This window comes from Physcomitrium patens, chromosome 5 (assembly GCF_059467195.1).
Source record: "Physcomitrium patens ecotype Gransden chromosome 5, ASM5946719v1, whole genome shotgun sequence".
Classification (NCBI taxonomy): domain Eukaryota; kingdom Viridiplantae; phylum Streptophyta; class Bryopsida; order Funariales; family Funariaceae; genus Physcomitrium; species Physcomitrium patens.
In genome coordinates, this window is record NC_143414.1 from 11838490 (window position 1) to 11858544 (window position 20055).

The 20055-nt window shown below is 32.7% G+C and overlaps 1 protein-coding gene across 1 annotated transcript; it reads left to right on the forward strand.

Annotated features, from left to right (window-relative positions):
• Positions 1–14187: 14187 nt before the first annotated feature.
• Positions 14188–17616, forward strand: LOC112282646 (porphobilinogen deaminase, chloroplastic). The gene is made up of 5 exons (XM_024520554.3): positions 14188–14615; positions 15206–15611; positions 16288–16491; positions 16682–16856; positions 17128–17616. The coding sequence occupies exons 1-5, from the start codon at positions 14317–14319 to the stop codon at positions 17238–17240; spliced, it is 1197 nt and encodes a 398-aa protein (XP_024376322.1). The 5' UTR covers positions 14188–14316; the 3' UTR covers positions 17241–17616.
• The last annotated feature ends 2439 nt before the right edge of the window (positions 17617–20055 follow it).

The window sequence follows — 20055 nt, forward strand, 5'->3', positions numbered from 1 at the left end:
TAGAAGCACCGGCTGGACATTTAGAATGGCATATAAAAATCTTAGCCAAGTTCTCATGAATATATTTTTTGAGTATAGCCAACTCATTTTATGATAAGCTATAAATTGGTTCAAATAATAATTGAATTCTTTCTTGAAGATCGATGGTACAATCATAAGAACAATGTATCATGGACATACACATGTAAATCAATAATTATCCATATGATTAGATAAAAATAAATAAAAGTACATTAATTCCATAATATCTTCTATAAAAGCTTTTTAGAAGCTTCGTAGACATTGCTTTGACTTTATAAGTATCTATAATTATTTTTTTAGATTAAAAATATGCTCAACAAGTTGGCCATGTGTCACATATATTAGTAGCTTAAAGAACAAGCTAATTATGTGGTCTACACATAGAAAACTTGCCTTGTAAGCTAATATGTATTCTATAAGGTCAAAACAGATTAAAAGTCCTATAGAAATAGATAGTATATATAGAAGCAAGAATGAAACCCTCTTCACTCTAAAATCTAAACCCTAAATTCTAAATTTGGCAAAAAAAATTCTAAATCCTAAATCTAAAATCCTAAATCCTAAATTTTAAATCCTAAAATTCTAAATCTTAAACCCTAAACCTGTCATGGACATACTCATATAAGCTAATAATTATATATATAAATAGGTAGAAGTAAGTAAAAGTAGATAAAAATAAATTAATTCTATAATATTTGATATGGAAGCTTTCTAGAAGCTTCATAGACACTGTTTTGACTTCATAGGTGTCTTTAATTGACTTTTTGGATTAGAAACATAGTCAACAAGTTGGCCATGTGCCACACATGTTGTTAGCTTGAAGACCAAGCTAACTATTTGGCCCATACGTAGAAAAACTTGCCTTGTAAGTCAAGACATGTATCCTACAAAGTCAACACATATTGGAGGTCCTATAGAATGTCGCCACATAGCTCCTAGTTAGATAGTATATATAGAGACAAGAGTGAAGCCTTCTTCACTCTTGTCAACTCCTTTTTTGCTTCCAGTCTAGTTTCAAAGGTCTCTAGTTTTCTTGTCTTTTGGCAATAGCCATTTCAGTTTCTCTTTCAATATACATACTTGTTTATTTATATTTTGTTACCTTTCTTTGAGTGAAGGCTTACTTGTCTGAATTGCTTTTTCATCAAATTCTTATCCTTGACAGATTGACAAGAGTATACTTACAATATCAGAATTTTATCTTTTCTTGATTAAGAGTAGATTACCTTTTTTTCTTGATAAGATATAAGCATATTAAGAGTTGCAGATTATCTTCTTTTAAATTGATATTGTTTTTAGTATTTTCTTTGTTCTCAAGTTCTTTCTCTTATTTGTTTTGAGCAATATTAGATATTTTTTTGTAGGTGTTACCATGGCAGAGCTTGTTGAATTGAAGAGTGCAATAACACAAATACAAGAACAACTGCGGTAATTAATGCTTGTGATGCATCAACTTAATTCACCACCAAAAGAAGAAACAAGAATAATAGAAAGTGGAGATGTAACGATGGTCAAAGCTCCTTCAACATCTACATCGAATCATGTCCCTTCTTCCATAGTAGAATACCATTCAAATGCTAGAGAATACTGAATTGTCTGACCCAAAAAATTTGATGGTACGAGAACAAAGTTTCGAGTATACATCAATCAAGTACAATTAAAAATCGAACTTCAACTCCAAAGCTATCCAACTACAAGATCACTAGTCAAGTTTATTGGAATACTACTTTTTAATTTTGTATTATCATGGTTTTCATCTTTTTTTGAATGACAAGATCTAATACTAGATAATTTAAAAGCTTTCTTCGTGGAATTTTGATCTATGTATGGAGAATATGAGGCAATTTGTGTTGCAACAAATAAGATCTGTATCTTGCGATAAAGAAATTGATTTGTAACAACATATGCTTCACAATTTTGACATCTTGTAATTGATACCAAGTGGAATGATGCTGCACTCATTAGCCAATTTTTTTATGGACTATAATATGAGGTAAAAGAATTGATGCTCAATTTACCCGATCCTCAAACATTGAGTCAAGCAATTGATTTTGCTGTAAAATATGACAATCAACTCTTTGAATTTCGATCTGAGAGTCACATAAGTAGGCCTCAACATTATTACAATTCAATGGTAACACCTATGTCTTCTCAACACACATCTTTAGAAGTAAAAGATATGCAAATCGATGCAATACGTTTCAAACTTCTTATTGAACAAGAAAAGACTTGTTGTTGTCAAGAAGGATTATGTTTATATTTTGGAGAACCAAAACACACTCCTCAACATTGTCCAAAGAAATGACGCAACCACAAAATGAGGAGTATGGCTGTCAAAGAAGACAATATATCAAAAAACGAGTTTGTCCAGTTACAATAGGGACCGTGCGGCTGGAACCTTGTACAACATCTAGTAAAGGTCCTATTCTCTCCTCAGAACCCTCTCCTTATTTTACATTAAATGTTATTTTAGGACCTAAATATTACAAAGCCTCTATCTTATAAGATTCAGGAGCCTTAGCATGTTTCTTAGATGAAGAATTTACTAAAAGACATAACATATCTATAGTAAAGGAAACTAAACATATTCATGTAGAAGTCATAGATGGTCGTCCATTGTCTTTTAGAGATATTACTCATGAAACCCTTCCTATAGAAGTAATAATCAATGGTCATAATAGTTTTATAATATTTAATATCATTAGATCTCCTTCTAATCCAGTCATTTTAGGTTTATTGTGGTTAAAAAAATATAACCCTTAGATAGATTGGATTTCATGAACTCTTACTTTCTCTAAAAGTATAACTACCAGTGTAGTTAATCAAGTAGAGAGTCATAAGTCCAATTCAATTAAACCCATGTTTATAGGTGCAAAAGCTTTCTTAAATGCTATTATGAAAGAATCTTCATATATTATTTATGCTACATTCGTTTCTAATGGTGCAAAGACTTCATGTGGCATTCCAATATCAAGAATTTTAAGATGTATTTGAAAAAAAGAATGTGGATACACTCCCAGAACATCGTCTCTATGATTGCTCAATTGTTCTTCAAGAAGGAGCACAACCACCATTCGGACGAATCTATAGTTTATCACAAAATGATTTGACTGAATTCAAGGAGTATATTGAAGAAAATCTAGCCAAGAATTTCATATGCTATTCTAAATCTCCGACAGGAGCTCCAATTCTATTTGTGAAGAAAAAAGATGGATCATTGTGGATGTGTGTTGATTATCGAGGACTCAATAAGATTACCATCAAGAACAGGTATCCACTACCTTTAATATCTGGACTTCTTGATCAGTTGAATCAAACTAAGATCTATATAAAAATAGATCTCCGGGGAGCATACAATCTAGTATGCATCAAAGAAGGAGATGAATGAAAGATTACGTTTTGAACTAGATATGGACATTTTGAATACAATGTCATGCCTTTTGAACTTACAAATGCACCAGCAGCTTTTTAACATGTAATGAATGATGTTTTTTGAGAGTTTTTGGACAATTTTATAGTCTATTATGTAGATAACATCTTGATCTATTCTAAGAATCCAGAAGAACATGAACCTCATATTTGTTATGTACTACAAAAATTAAGAGATGCGGGACTCTATGCCAAGATAGAAAAGAGTGTATTCTACACTACTCAAGTCGATTTCTTAGGTTACATCATTTCAAATGATGGACTTATGATGGATCCTAAGAAAATTCAAACTATTATGGATTGGAAGATCTCCAAAACGGTAAGAGATGTCCAATGCTTTTTGAGATTTGCCAACTACTATTGGATCTTCATTAGAGACTTTTCTCAAGTTACAGCTCTACTTACACATTTGACTTGTAAAGACAAATTCCAATGGAATCAAGAAGCGGAAGTTGCTTTTAAATCTTTGAAGACAACATTTGTTTCTGCACCAATCTTGTATTGTATTGATTTTTTCAAATCATTCTTTATGGAAACAGATGCATTAGACTTTGCTCTGGGTACAATTTTGTCACAAATAGGAACAGATGACAAACTTCATCCAATAGCCTTTCATTCAAGAAAATTCTCAGTAACAGAAATCAATTATGAGATCCATGACAGAGAACTTCTTGTAATTATAGATTCTTTTCAAGAATGGTGTCATTATCTAGAAGGCGCTTCCAGTCTAGTCACCGTGTATACGGATCACAAGGACCTCAAGTATTTCATGTCAGCTCACGTATTAAATCATTGTCAAGCTCGTTGGAGCATGTCTTTATCAAGATTCAAGTTCATCATCACTTATCGGCCAAAAAAACAACAAGTTTTATTCGATGTCTTGTCTAGACATTCTTATCTTGTATTAAAAGAAGAAAATGTAGCTTTTGAGCAACAAAAAATAGTTCGCTTGAAGCCGGAGTAATTTCATCTTCGAGCAATAAAATCAACATTGGCTATTGATTTAACTTTTCTCAAGCAAGTCCAGTTAAGTATATCTTCAGATCTTCTTATTCATGATATCAAGAATAATTCTTTTAAATCTCTTGATCCTTCTAAATTCGAGTTCAAGAATAACTTACTCTATTTTGAAGGACGCTTATATGTTCCAGAAGGAGAAGCACGTTTACGTGTTCTTCAAGCTCATCACGACTTTCCAACAGCAGTACATTTTGGATAGAATAAGACTTTGGAGCTGATATCTAGGGATTTTTGGTTGCCTCAAATGTGGAAGGCAGTGAAAGATTTTGTACAATCATGTAATGTTTGCTCAAGATCAAAAATTCCTCGTCATTGACCTTACAAACTTCTTTAGCCATTACCCATTCCAGAACAACCATGGTCTTCTGTTTCTATCGACTTCATCACAGATCTTCCAAGCTCAGGTAATTATGACTCTATATTTGTGATAGTAGATCGCTTCATGAAGATGGCACATTTTGTGCCATGTAAAAAATCTATCATAGATGAAGAAACAACTAAGCTTTTTATTGACAATATCTATCGCTATCATGGATTACTAAAGGATATTATATTAGATAGGATAACTCAGTTTGTGTCAAAATTTTAGAAAACCCTTTTTAAGATTTTAAAAGTGGATATAAAACTATCTTTGGCTTTTCATCTTCAAACTAATGGACAGATAGAGAACGTAAATCAAGTCTTTGAGCAATACTTAAGATGTACCATCAACTATTAACAAGATGATTGGACAATTCTTCTGCTATTGGCAAAGTTTGCTTATAATAATACGGTGCATTCTTCTACGCAACAAACTTCTTTTTTTGCCAATTATGGTTATCACCCACAACTTGACACGTTTGATTTCTCAAAATTTGATAATCTTGCAGTAGAAGATATAGCAAATTGATTGTCAAAGTTACATGCAACAATGAAGGCACAACTAAAAGAAGCTCAAGAATGACAAAAGTTAAATGCGGATGTATATAGGAAGGAACAACCATAATTCAATATGAGTGACAAGGTATGGTTATTCCATCACAATATCAAGACTATTCATCCTTTTGATAAGTTGGACTATTGTAGGCTTGGACCTTTTCCTATTTCTGAACAAATCAATCCAGTTGCATATCGATTATACCTATCGAAGTCAATGAATGTCTATCTTGTATTCCACATGTCTCTTCTTGAACCATATAAGATAGTGGATATACAAGGAAGAAGACAAATTCCACCTCTTCCTATAGAAGTGGACAATAATGAAGAGTTTGAAGTAGAAGAAGTCTTAGATTCACGGCAGCGCCAAAATAAATTGGAGTATCTTGTCCATTGGCATGGATATGATATTAGTGAAGGCACATGGGAGCTAGTAAAGAATCTTGTAAATGCAACAATGGTGGTGGAGGCTTTTCATCGACGACATCCATCAAAATTATGATGAAAATCTTCTTTATAGAAGAAACAAGATCTAGGTAAGATAACATTCTACTTTTAATCCTTATTTGCAGCTTCTTTGTAGTTGTGACACTCAAGAGATGGAGAACCAATAACCAATGGATTTGACTCAAGAGCCTTCATTTGCTAACTTGCCAGATGAGACATTACGATTGTCACAACCTTCAAAACGACGTAATTGAGATGAAGATCTTCAAGAACGACATGTTCTTCCTCAAATAGATGGTGAGATACAACGTGTTTGGTATCACGACCTTAGAAGGGACTCCCGATGTTTGGTGATTTTATTAGAAGTAGAAATAACTCTTGATGGTATTTCAAATGTTTTATTTGAAGGAAGTTTTAAAGGCCTCAATAATTATCAGATAATTAGGTGGTCTTCCCGCCCTTGTATAGGACACTATCAATGGTTGAGAGGCCCTATCAATCATCTTCAAAGAGAACAAAGATCAGAGTATGTGGCAAATATAATTCGATGCATCATAGATTTCGTCAACATATGATGACCACTCCTCGTGGAACTCATTCCTAGAAGAGGGGGTAATGTCATGGACATATTCATATAAGCCAGTAATTACATATATAAATAGGTAGAAGTAAGTAAAAGTAGATAAAAGTAAGTTAATTCTATAGTAGTTGATATGAAAGCTTCTTAGAAGCTTCATAGATACTGCTTTGACTTTATAGGTGTCTTTAATTGACTTTTTGGATTAGAAACGTGGTCAACAAGTTGGCCATGTACCACACTTGTTGTTAGCTTGAAGACCAAGCTAACTATGTGGTCCACACGTAGAAAAGCTTGCCTTGTAAGTCAAGGTATATGTCTTACAAAGTCAACACATATTGGAGGTCCTATAGAACGTCACTATATAGCCTCTAGTTAGATAGTATATATAGAGAGAAGAGTGAAGCCTTCTTTACTCTTGTCAATTCTTTTCTTGCTTCCAGTCCAATTTCAAGGGTCTCTATCTTTCTTGTCTTTTAGCAATAGCCATTCTAGTTTCTCTTTCAATATACATACTTGTTTATTTATATTTTATTACCTTTCTTTGAGTGAAGGCTTACTTGTCTGAATTACTTTTTCATCAAATTCTTGTCCTTGACAAAATCTAGCTAAAGAAAGATCTATGTCTACCTTTAAAATCTTAAGAAGAGTTCTCCAAAATCTTAATACAAATTAAGTTCCCCTATCGAATATAATATCTTTCGACAATCCATTATATTAATAGATATTATCAAGAAAAAGCTTGGCAGTTTTTTTACCTTTGATAGATTTTGTACATAATACAAAATATGCCATTTTGATAAAATGATCTACTATCACAAATATAAAATCATACGATCTTAAGACTAAAAGATCCATAATAAAATCTATAGAAATAAAAGACCATGGTTGTTTTAGAATAGGTAATAAATGAAGAAGTCTATAAGGTTGATGCCAAGGAGTTTTTGACCTTGAACAAATGTCATATGATTGAACAAAGTCTTTTATAGCCTTCCCCATTTGCGGCCACCAAAAATCTTTAGATATTAATTCCAAAGTCTTATTGTATCCAAAATGTCCTGCCGCTCAAAAGTTATGACATGCTTGAAGAACATGTAAAGATGCTTCTCCTTTTGGCACTTATAGGCATCCTTCAAAATAAAGTAGGTTGTTCTTGAACTCAAACTTAGAAGTATTAGAAGACTTAAAAGAAATATTCTTGATATCATGAACAAGAGAATCAGAAAATATACTTGATTGAATTTGTTTGAAAAAAATTGACTCAACAGTTAGTGTTGATTTCACTTCTTGAAGATGAAATTATTTTGGCTTCAGTTAAATTGTCCTTTATTGATCAAAAGCTACATTTCTTTCTTTAGGTGCAAGAATGTCTTAAAAGGGCATCAGACAAATCTTATTATTTTTTTGGCCAATAAGTGATATTGAACTCAAATCTTGATATAGACAAGCTTTAACGAGCCTGACGACAATTCAAAATATGAACTAATATGAAATACTTTAAATTCTTATAATTCATATAGACAGTGACTAAATTGAAAGCACCTTCTAGATAATAATGCCATTCTTGAAAAGAATCCATAATTGTAAGAAGTTCTTTGTCATGGATTTCATAGTTAAACTTAACTGTTGAAAATTTCCTAGAATGAAAAGCTATTGAGTAAAGTTTATCATCTATTCTCATTTGTAATAATATCGCATCTAAAGCAAAGTCTAATGCGTCTATTTCTATAAATAATGCCTTAGAAAAGTCAATACAATACAAGATTAATACAAAAATAAAGGCTATCTTTGAAGCTTCAAATATTACTTCTGCTTCTTGATTCCATTGAAGTTTGTCTTTACAAATCAAACATATAAGTGGAACTATAATTTAAAAAAAGTCTTTAACAAAGATCCGATAGTAGTTGAAAAATTCTAAAAAACATTGGACATCTCAGACCATTTTTGAGATCTTCAAATCCATAATAGTTTAAATTTTCTTAGGATCTATCATAAGTCCATCATTTGAAATGATGTAACCTAAGAAGTCAACTTGAGTAGTAAAAAAATATATACATATATATATATATATATATATATATATATATATATATATATATATATTTTTTATCTTGGTATAGAGTCTGACATCTCTTAATTTTTGTAATACACAATGAACATGAAGTTCATGTTCTTTTGTGTTCTTAGAATAGATCAAGATTTTGTCTAGATAGCAACCAATAGATTGTCCAAAAATTCTCAAAAAACATCATTTATAAGATGTTGGAAAGCTACTCGTGCATTTATAAGTCTAAAAGACATGACATTATATTCAAAATGTCCGTACTTAGTTCAAAATGTAGTCTTCTATTCATCTTCTTTTTTGATGAGTACCAGATTGTATACTCCTTATAGATCTATTTTTACATAGATCTTAACTTGATTCAATTAATCAAGAAGTCCAAATATTTTAGGTAGTGGATATCTATTCTTGATAGTGATCTTATTGAGTCCTTGATAATCAACACACATCCACAATGATCCATCTTTTTTCTTCACAAATAGAATTGGGGCTCTTACTAGAGATTTGGAATGGTGTATGAAGATCTTGGCTAGATACCTTTTGATATATTCCTTGAATTTAGTCAATTCATTTTTTAATAAATTGTAGATTGGTCCAAATAGTAGTTGTACTTCTTTTTAAAAGTCAATTGAGTAGTCATAGGGATGATGTTTTGGAAGAATATCTGCATTCTTTTTCACAAATATATCTTAAAATTCTCGATATTGGCTATGAATGACACTTGAAGTCTTTACACCATTAGAAATGGATGTGGCATAAATAACATAAGGTGATCCTTCTTTTGCAACATGTAAGAAAGCTCTTGCAGCTACAAATATAAGTTTAATTATACTAGACTTGTGATTTTTTACTTAATTAATTACACTCTTAGTTATACTTTTAGAAAAGTCAAAAGTACAAGAAATCCAATCTATTCTAAGGTTGTATTTTTTTAACTATGATAAATCTAAAATAATTGGATTAAAAAGAGATCTAATGATATTAAATACTACAAAGCTATTCTGACTATTGTTCATTACTTCTATAGGAAGGGTTTCATAAATAACATCTCTAGAAAATAATGGACGACCATCTATGACTTCTACATGAACAGGTTTAGTTTTTCTTACTAAAGATACGCTAAATCTTTTAACAAATATTTCACCTAAGAAATATGCTAAGGCTCTTGAATGTAACAAGGCAGAGGCTTTGTAATATATAGATCCACAAATAATACTTAATGTAAAATAAAGAGAAGGTTCTGAGGAAAAAATAGGACCTTTATTAGATATTGTACAAGGTTCTAACTACATGGTGTCGTATTCTGATACAATTATATGATGAAAATATGACTAAAAATAATTTTTTAATTAATATTTTATTATATTAATTCAACAAGAATTCATAATATTTTAATAAAGTTTTTATGAAAGCTTCTTAGCCTATTTTCTTGTCTTAATAATAAGTAGATAAAAGTTAGTTAGTATTTTTACCTTCTAGGATACAAAATTTTTTTTATTACTTTAAAAAAGGTAATAAATTGATAAAATCAAGGAAGAAGAAATAAACAGTTGATATGGTAGATACTAAGGTCAAGTTAAGGGTAGGATTGGGCTAAAAAATCCTTAGGATATATTAGATTGATACTTGGGGGTCGACCATTTGTGAGACAAGGTCGAAATCAGACCTTTGGTCACTAAAATAACCGCTTAGGACAAATTAGGGATTCATTTAAAGATCAAAGATTAGAATTTGAGAGCTAGCTTAAAGTTCTTTTTGGAGGCATAAGGATTTATTTTGTAGAATTTTTGAAGACTATGCAATTATTGTTCAAAGTTAGGATTTGTATTAGTGATTTGGATTTTATATAATATAATTAGGGCTAGCAATTTTGGCTAGTTCGTGCAATTGATGTAACATCTACAGTTCAAAATTTGGTACTATTTGGATTATTAAGTGTGCTAAGTTTATATAAAATTTTGTTATAATCTAATGGTGTGATTTAGAAATATCTAGTTTTTAGCACAAGAAGGTTTCAAAAGTTGGAAATTTGGGGTTAGATAGAATTTCTATGATATCTAGAGATCTACAAGTCAAATCAATTGAAATTTGGCATGATGTTGAATGACTTAAAGATTAAGCTACATATCAGTTTTGAAGCAAAGTTACTAGTTGAAAAAGGAGAAATCACTGCTGGGATTTTTGCTTCACTTTTCAAGTTGGCAGCTGTGTGATATTAGTGTAATTTTTGGAGGTTTTCTCACAATCAATAAGTTGGATTGGGTTGAAAATTCTTGAACATATAGAAGACTTACATTGACAATTGTATGAAAAAATTCACATCAAGTAGATAGTCAGATTAGAAGTTATAGCTTGTTAAAGCTCATTGATTAAGATTGGGGCTTATAAGAAAAATCTAAATTGCTTAAATATGAAAGTGACAAGATAATTGAGGTTTATGTGTGATTGAGGCTACTAAGAAGAGTATTTTTTAGCACTTTTGAATTAGAATTTGAATTATATTCTTGTCATATGGATGAAACCTATTAGGAATTTTGGATGTTTGTGAAATACAACCTCACCTTCCATAGTTAGGTGTCTGGTGCATTCCCGAGCAAGACAATACATAATATAATAATGGTTCCTATTGTAAGTGGAGAAACTTATTTTTTGTTACATTGTATGCTTTAACATTTATACTCCTCATTTTATAATTATGTCACTTCTTTGGATAATGTTGAGCAGTGTGCTTAGATTCTCCATAATATATGTATAAACCTTCATGATGACAACAAGTCTTTTCTTGCTCAATAAGATATCTGAAACATATCGCTTTAATTTGCATATCCTCTATTTTAAAATGTATGTATTGAGGAGGCATTGATGTTGCCATTAAATTATTGTAATGTTGAGGCCCACTTGTCCGACTTTCAGATTAAAATTCAAAAAGTTGATTGTTACATTTCACAGCAAAGTTTAAGATTCTTATAAAAAATCTTTAAATGAATATAGAAAGGAATTCCTTGCTTTTCAAGTTAGAGATAAAATATAGCTTCTTTGATTAAATATTAAAATCAATTAATCTTGTAATAAATTAGACTATCAATGATTGGAGCCATTTTGTATTTGAAAGCAAATCAATCCAATGGCTTATTGGTTGGAACTACCCACATCCATAAAGATACATCTAATCTTTTATGTTTCTTTTTTAAAAGCTTATTCAAAATTAACTATTTTAGGAAGAATACAACCATCACTGCCTTGTATTAAAATATATAATTATATAAAATATGAGGTAAAAAAAGTCGTTGATTCTTAATAAAAAAGAGATAATTTGAAATATTTTATTCATTAGAATGGCTACAATGTCAATGAGTATACGTAGGGATCAATAAAAAAATCTAATTAATATGTCGCAAAAGGTAAAGAGTTTCATCAACACTATCTTCAAAAATCTAAACCTATTTTAGGATGACTTCTCTATAAAGCTACTATTAGAGTGTTGTACATAACCAAAAAAATAAATATTATTCACATCAATATTAAAATTATATATATTTAATTTATAATCTAATATGTTGAATTGGAGAGTATTTAAAAAGTCTTTAGATCATGAATCTCAAAGTAGAGCCAAAGTTAGAACTTTCTTCATTACAACTATTAGATTAATTATTCCTACTCTCACAACCTTTGTAAGTTCATCCTTGAGATGAAGCTAGACTGCTTCAAGAAAAAAAATCACCTATGCTACATCTAATTCAAATAAGAAAACCTTAAAAATAATGCTCATAATCTGTAGTCATTCTATTGCATATATGAAATTGATGCTCTTTGTAGAATTTAGAATTAAAAGAAGAGATAATATTACAGACATCCAACAAATAAATTTTAAAAATATTTTTAGAATATTCTATTATGTTCTAAAAGGTTTTAAAAATATTTCAAGAGATTTTAGAAAGTTCTAAGAGAATTAAGAAAGTTGTCCAAGAAACTTTCTAGGATTGTTTTATCTTTAATCAACATAGAAACTTCTCAAGAAGCTTTTTAATACCTAATATAAATTGGAATTGACATTGAAAGAATTCTTAGTCTCAATAACAAATCTCTTAGAACTCTAGATCACCTCTCTTGATATTCATCTCGTACTCATCTGACTTAATCAAGTTTTTGCTAGCTTTCTTATTGAAATTCTTTTGTTCAACTTCTTGTTTAGTCTTATGTATAGTATATCTATGACATAAGCTACCTTTGATAGTTTAATATTTAATTTCAATATTAACTCAAAAATTGAAGCAATCAAAAATAAGTTTTTTATATTGATAATAACCAAATCAATAATTTTGAGGCAAATCTTTTATTTTTAAAGAAAAAATCTTGTAATTTATTTTTTCTTAAGCTATACTATATCCCTCTTATCCACCATTTCTTCATTATATCCCTCTTAATACCATTCTTTGTAATTATAAAAAATAAAAGAGCTTGGTATCAAACAACAAGCACCATCTTCTATATATATATATATATATATATATATATATCCATATAAATATATGTGATCTTATAAAAATATAGAGGATTTTTTTGCTTTGATACTCCCAATAGATAAATTCAAATATACATATGTTTACATGATGAAAGCAATTTAAATAAGATCTTTGAATTATCATAGATATAAGACAATAAAATAAAAATTTGATTTATCATATTTTTAAAAAGTAAGAATTAATTTAATACATGAGTAGCAACAAAAATTATAAAGATTTATTTTATCTTTTACATGTTTAGAATTGAGCACTTAAGTTTGTTTTTGTTTTTTTAGTTTTTTTTTAGTTTTTTTAATAATTTGGCATGTCTATGAGAGCTAAAATTACTTTTCTATTTATTTCTTGATAAAAAGTAAAATTTATTTTAAATCTTAAAAACTCTAAGATTTTTATATCTATGGAATACTTAATAAACCATTTTTAAATAATAATATTTGTTAGTAGAAGTGGTTATTTAAAAATTAGAAGCATAAAAATATAAATATAAAGATTTATTTCTTATATTAGAAAAATATATATATATAAGAAAACTTATTTAAAATGTTATTTTTGGCAATGCCATTTTTAATTTATTTTAATGTTATGAAATTTTTATATTTTTGTGTTCATAAAAATTAAACATAGTAAATTAAAATCTATTAATTTTTCAAATATTCTTTAAAAAAGGCACATTTTCACAAATATTTTATAAGTGAAATTAAAAAAATATAAGAGAATAAAAACACAAGGTTGAAAATGATTTGAGGTAGAATTAATTAATATAGATAAGAACATCAATTCTTTTATTGTAAAATTATGTATGAAGTGCCACACGGCTAGAAATAATTCCAATGAAAAGCCCAAACACTAAATATGAACGAAAAGCGTATAATTACACTCATTTACGCTCCCACAAAAGCAAAATAATAATTTGATGAAAGCTCATTTCCAAAGCAGCCCACCAAGGGTAGGTCCGGAGGACGAGCCTAAGAGCCGAGCCTGAGAAAACTCGAGGTTTGGGTAGGATACAAACTAGGGCTCATCCAACCAGAATCTACAGAACGATTACGTGGATTTTCGGTTGATTACGGATGAATTGAGATTGGATGGATGAATGAAGAATCGCAGGGTTATCCGAACCCAATCCAGCGGGATCACAGCCATCCTTTTCTTCTTCAGCTCATTTGCTTCTCGCGAGGCCCAAACTCTCCTTCTCGCACTCCTACCGCCAGCTTCGCTCTCGCACCGCGGCTCTTCTTCTGTAGCGTATGCGGAGGAGTGGTGGAGAGGAGGAGGAGGAGGAGACTGCGTGAGCGTGAGCGAGCTTGCCAAGGCAATTAGCAATGGCTTCCTTCACCATGATGCACTCGTCCGCGCTGCTGCGCAATAGCACCGCGGACACGCCTGCAGCTCCCCTGGCTGCTGCCGCTGAGAAGAGCTCCTGTGGAGTGGCAATGCGCCAGAGGCGAGGCGTTCATTTTGGAGAGTCCTCTGAGGAGTCGTTTTTCGGGCAGAGTGTAAGTGTAGGCAAGCCTGCCGCTGTTGCAGGATGCAGGACCGTGAAACGGAGTGCTGTGAAGGCTGCCGCGACTTTCGACACCAAGACCAAAGTAGCCGTGGTGCGCATTGGCACTCGTGGAAGGTTAGTTAGTTCCTTCAGGAGTGCTCAATTTGTGGATATGCGCCGATTTTCTCTACGCGTGTGAGGTTTCTGGTGATGACATTGTGGAGAGGCGGAAGTGACTTTCGTTTGTGTGTTTGGTGGTTTTTTTTGGATGTCTGAATTTTGAATTGGAGATAATCGGCACCCTCGTAATTTGAATGTCCAATGAGTTTTGTTCCGACTTAGTACATCTTGTTGACACTTTTTTCTTTCACTTTCTCTTTTGAGAAGTGTTGCTCAGGCTTTTCACTGATTAGTCTTATTAGTTTACTTGTAACTGTTTTGGAAACTCAATAGTGGAACTAGAGTTGTAGGGTTTTAGTTTTGAAGCTGCAAGAATCTCGAGTCTAATATGTGGTGCCATTTTAAGGCGTATATGAATGTGCTGGGCATGTTCGTGGAGCGTCTGATTTCCCTCAGTAGGAGTGAAGTTTGACGAAGCATAGAACGATGGAAGTATGAATGGAGGTTATCCTGAGTATTCAGAAAAAAATTGTTCAAAGTACTGTGCGCTCTTTTTCGTTTCCGAAGTGTGCACCTAGTAACGTGGAATGGGATTGGGAATGCAGTCCTTTGGCACTGGCACAGGCTTATCAAACTCGGGACAAGCTCAAGGCAGCTCATCCAGAATTGGCGGAGGAAGGAGCCCTTGACATCGTCATCATCAAAACCACTGGAGACAAGATATTGAGTCAACCGTTGGCAGATATCGGAGGCAAGGGTTTGTTCACCAAGGAGATTGATGATGCTTTGTTGAATGGCGATATCGACATTGCTGTCCACTCCATGAAAGACGTTCCCACCTATTTGCCAGAGGGTACAATACTCCCCTGCAACCTTCCTCGCGAGGATGTCCGTGACGCCTTTATTTGTCCAAAATACTCTTCACTCGCTGAACTGCCAGAAGGGAGTGTGGTTGGAAGTGCATCTCTGCGGAGGCAATCCCAACTTCTTCACAGATACCCTCATCTTCAGGTAATAGACGCCTGTGCTTTCTTTCTTCCAGACTCTACATCTTCACTCTTTATTTTTATTTTATTTGAGTGTGTTTTTCTCACGATTGTGTGCTCTTATACTCCACATAATGTTGATTTCTTTCTAGAGCCTTGTTAAAAGCGAGTTGAAAACTGACTTTGTAGGATTGCGAGGTATCACAAAAGTGTGTTCGCCTTTCAGCTAGGCTCCTCAAGCATTGTTAAGAAATGTACAATCGGATGTATAGCGAGATATGCACTGGATTCGTGATTAAATTTAATCTTCCTGTTTTGCCAATTGAACGTAGTTAATCGCTCAAGAAAAGCACGTCTAGGAATTCCTGGAATTTCGTAAATTCGTTGTCTGTAATTTAAAGTACTGCCATTCTTTAATTTTTTGAAAACTTATTTACACTGGCCGAATAAGTCAACAAACAGCATCACAGATTCTCTGAGTAGGTCGCAATACAAATAATCCGCAGCGGATGGCTAGATTTGTGAATGGGTCGCGAAGAAGACTTCTAGCACTCCAATGATGTTCGAGAAAAATTTGATTGCGACTCAATTCAATCCTTTTTGATTGGGAATATCAATGTCTTTTACGCAGCTTGTCATTTTGCAGATCTTATTTTCATAAGCACTGCTTAACACATACCACATCTTCTGTGCTGCCGCAGGTAGTAAACTTCAGAGGAAATGTCCAGACCCGGCTTCGTAAGTTGAATGAAGGAGTGTGCGCAGCCACTCTCTTGGCCCTGGCTGGCCTGAAGCGATTGGACATGACAGAACACATTACAGCTATCCTTGAGACCGACGACATGCTCCCTGCTATTGCCCAAGGAGCTATTGGTATTGCTTGTCGAACTGGTGATACTAAAATGGTGAGTCTGAATAGGTGGAGAAAGGAATTATCTCGTTTTGTTATACTCTGAAGGTTTCGACTGGTCAAGGTTTACTAGTGTGCAATACTAGTTGTCATCTCACACTATTGAGGTTTATGTGAGTTCTAGAAGTATAACTGTATCGAATACCTTGTTTGATTCGGATGATTGATTGTTATTAAATCTGCAGGAGGAGTATCTCGCTTCACTGAATCATGAGGACACGAGGCTCGCAATTTCCTGCGAGAGGGCATTTTTAGCTAAGCTGGACGGCTCATGTCGCACACCAATTGCTGGTTTGGCACAACGTACTGAGGATGGGTGCCTGTTCCGGGGCCTGGTTGCAACAACTGACGGCAAACAAGGTTTGTGTCAGCTACCTGTTTTCTTTTATGGGTGCAGGTACCCGCAGTCAAGTTGTAAGGTTCATGTCCCTTGGAGAGCTGATAGCTCTACAGATTTGCTTGCAGCGTGCACTGGTGTAGCAAACTTTCTACTTAATGTTCATCTTGTGTTATATCGCGTATGAGCAACTGAGTTGCCCGCAGTGAAGGAATGTAATAGCCTCAAAATAGTGAGATCTGTATGCTTAGCTCCTTAACCACGAGGACTAAAACCCGTTATGTGATGCGTCAGTGTTGGAGACTTCAAGGACGGGCTCATTTTCCTACGATGACATGATCGCTTTGGCGCAAGATGCCGGACAAGAGCTCATCTCAAGAGCTGGCCCAGGTTTTTTTCAGTGGTAGTCCTTCAGAATGTGCCAACCCAACTTGGACTGGTGTGAACCATTGTAAGAACGCGCACAAACGTTGGACTGGAAGGTATGGACAGATGGTGTAGTCATAGAAGAGCAGGTTCCCAAGGAAATCGGTGGCCTCAGTTCTCCGCGGCTTGTAGGGATCGTTTTAGGTTCATGGAGGCAAGGCCCAGTTTGTGACGGTCAGAGAAATTCAAGTGGGGCTGAAGTTTTTTCGTAGTTTTTAGGGACAAACTGCTGGCTGTTATACTCAAAGGAGGAAATGAGTTTCTGTAGTAATCTATCTGTATCCGCCACTCTTGCACCAATAGCAAAGGACATTATCCGCGTGTCATATCATGAAGAAGTTCATGTTGATAAAGCTTGATCGTGGCTCTGGCGTGAAATTTCACATGTTCTTTCAATCTATGCTCAAATATTTTGATCATTGTTTTGATAATCATAATGTTGATTAGTACTGTTATTATCATTATGGTAAATTTCATTATATACCATTGACAGTGTATTTATTGAAAAGAAACTTAGCGTCGATTTCAACCTAATTTAAATTCATGGCGATGGGACATGGTTTTGCTATTTGAAAATTTAGAGTGATTTTAAAGTGGAAACTTGCTGATAAAAAGGGTCTGCTTTGTTGTCAATTATATTTCCTCACACTTATAAATTAGATTTGAAAAAATCTTTTCTTATACATTGTTCTACAACCATTGCATTATAGAAAGAATTTGTTTAATTAAAGATATAGATTGAACAATGGTACATGACATTTACTTCCATTGAATGTAGTTCCTACTCCTTACAAAATGTTATAATAAGCCATATTTGGTGATTAATATCAACCAATAACACAACACTAAATATCTACCAATATTACAATATTTTTAGAGAAAAGCTGAAGTAACCCAAGGTTTTCTCAAAACAATCCATCTTACTTCCAATTTTCATCTCAATACCTTTCATTCTCAATTTTTATCCCAACTCCTCCTTTTCACAATTTTCATCCTCATCTCTCACATTCCTAGTTATCATCCCAATCTTTTTTATTCCTAATTCTCATCATGATCCTCCTCATTCCTAGTTTTTATTTTAATCTCTTTTTATTCTAATTTTCATTATCATTCCCTCATTTCCTAGTTTTTATTCTAATTTCTTGTATTCCTAATTCTTATTCGCATCCTTTCTATTTCAAACTTTCATTTAAATCTCTTTTATTCCTAATTCTCATTCGGATCCTCTCCATTCCTAGTTTTCATCCTAATCTCTTCTATTCTTAATTCTCATCCTGATCTTGTTTATTCTTAGTTTTCATCCCAATCTCTTTTATTCTTAATTCTTATCCTGATTCTCTCCATTTCTAGATTTCATCCCAATCTCTTTTATTCCTAATTCTCATTATGATCCTTTCTATTCCTAGTTTTCATCCCATTATCTTTTATTCTTAATTTTCATCCTAATTCTTTCTATTCCCAGTTTTCATCCTAATCTCTTTTAATCTTAATTCTCATCTTGATTCTCTCCATTCTTAGTTTTTTTCCTAATCACTTTGATTCTTAATTCTCAACATAATCCTATCTATTCCTATTATTTATCCCAATAACTCTTATTCTTAATTCTCATCATGATTCTTTCTAATCCTAATTTTCATCCCAATCTCTTTTATTCTTAATTCTCATCCTGATGCTCTCCATTCTTAGTTTTCATCCCAATCACTTTTATTCCTAATTCTCATTATGATCTTTTCTATTCCTAGTTTTCATCCTAATCACTTTTATTCTTAATTTTGATTTTGATTCTCTCTATTCCTAGTTATCATCTCAATCTCATTTACTCTTAATTCTCATTCTGATGCTCTCCATTCCTAGTTTTCATCCCAATCACTTTTATTCCTAATTCTCATTCTCATCCTATCTATTCTTAGTTTTCATCCCATTCTTTTATTCTTAATTCTCATCCTAATTCTCTCTATTTCTAGTTTACATTCCAATTTCATTTATTCTTAATTCTCATCCTGATTGTGTCTATTCCTAGTATTCATCCCAATGAGTTTTATTCCTAATTCTCATCATGATCCTTTCTATTCCTAGTTTTCATTTTTATTAAAGTAAATAGAGGATAAGTTAGAAGGTAAAAGATATTATTTTAGATAATTTGCTAATGATCAAAGGGCAGCAAAAGGATGAAGGAAAGTTACCAAGGTGGCAGCTAGGGTTTAAAGTGGCAGCTAGATTAAGAAGAATGTAGGGTTTAGTTGTATGAAAGTAAGATGAATACTAGCCAAAATGGATGTTATTTCTACCTATAAGTAAAGGGTGTTGGAAGTGAGAGGCATCTTATTCCACACTTCTCTTGTGTCTAATCTTGCTGATTTCTACTTACTTGTGTCTTGCTTATTAAATTTTCTTCAATAGGTTATGGGCCCACACACACTTTGTTGTGCTATTCAAGTAAGTTGAAGTCCTTTGCTAGTTGTTCTTCTTGAGTGGAATAAATCTTATAATATTTCCTGATGTTAGAGATTGTATCATCTAATCTTGTCTTTTGACTTGTGGAAGTTCTGATTTGGGCCTTATAGATCTCTTACATTAGTTTGAAGGTTCTTAATTCCTAGGATTGAGTGATTAAGACCTTATACAAAGACCTTGATAGTATCTTTGATTTTGTCATGAGAAAGTGAGTTTTATGAGTGGAAGAACTAGCTGGTGAGGTTGATGGGATTTCACATCCTATTAGAAGCTTCAAAAGTTGATTTGGGAGTGTTTGGAGTGAAGAAATATTCATTTGTTTACAAGAGGGCATTCTGAGAT

Coding starts and splice junctions, on each gene's coding strand:
- LOC112282646 (XM_024520554.3), top strand. CDS start 14,317: ATGGCTTCCTTCACCATGATGCACTCGTCCGCGCTGCTGCGCAATAGC. Junction 14,616..15,205: donor CGCATTGGCACTCGTGGAAG/GTTAGTTAGTTC, acceptor TTGGGAATGCAG/TCCTTTGGCACTGGCACAGG. Junction 15,612..16,287: donor ACAGATACCCTCATCTTCAG/GTAATAGACGCC, acceptor GTGCTGCCGCAG/GTAGTAAACTTCAGAGGAAA.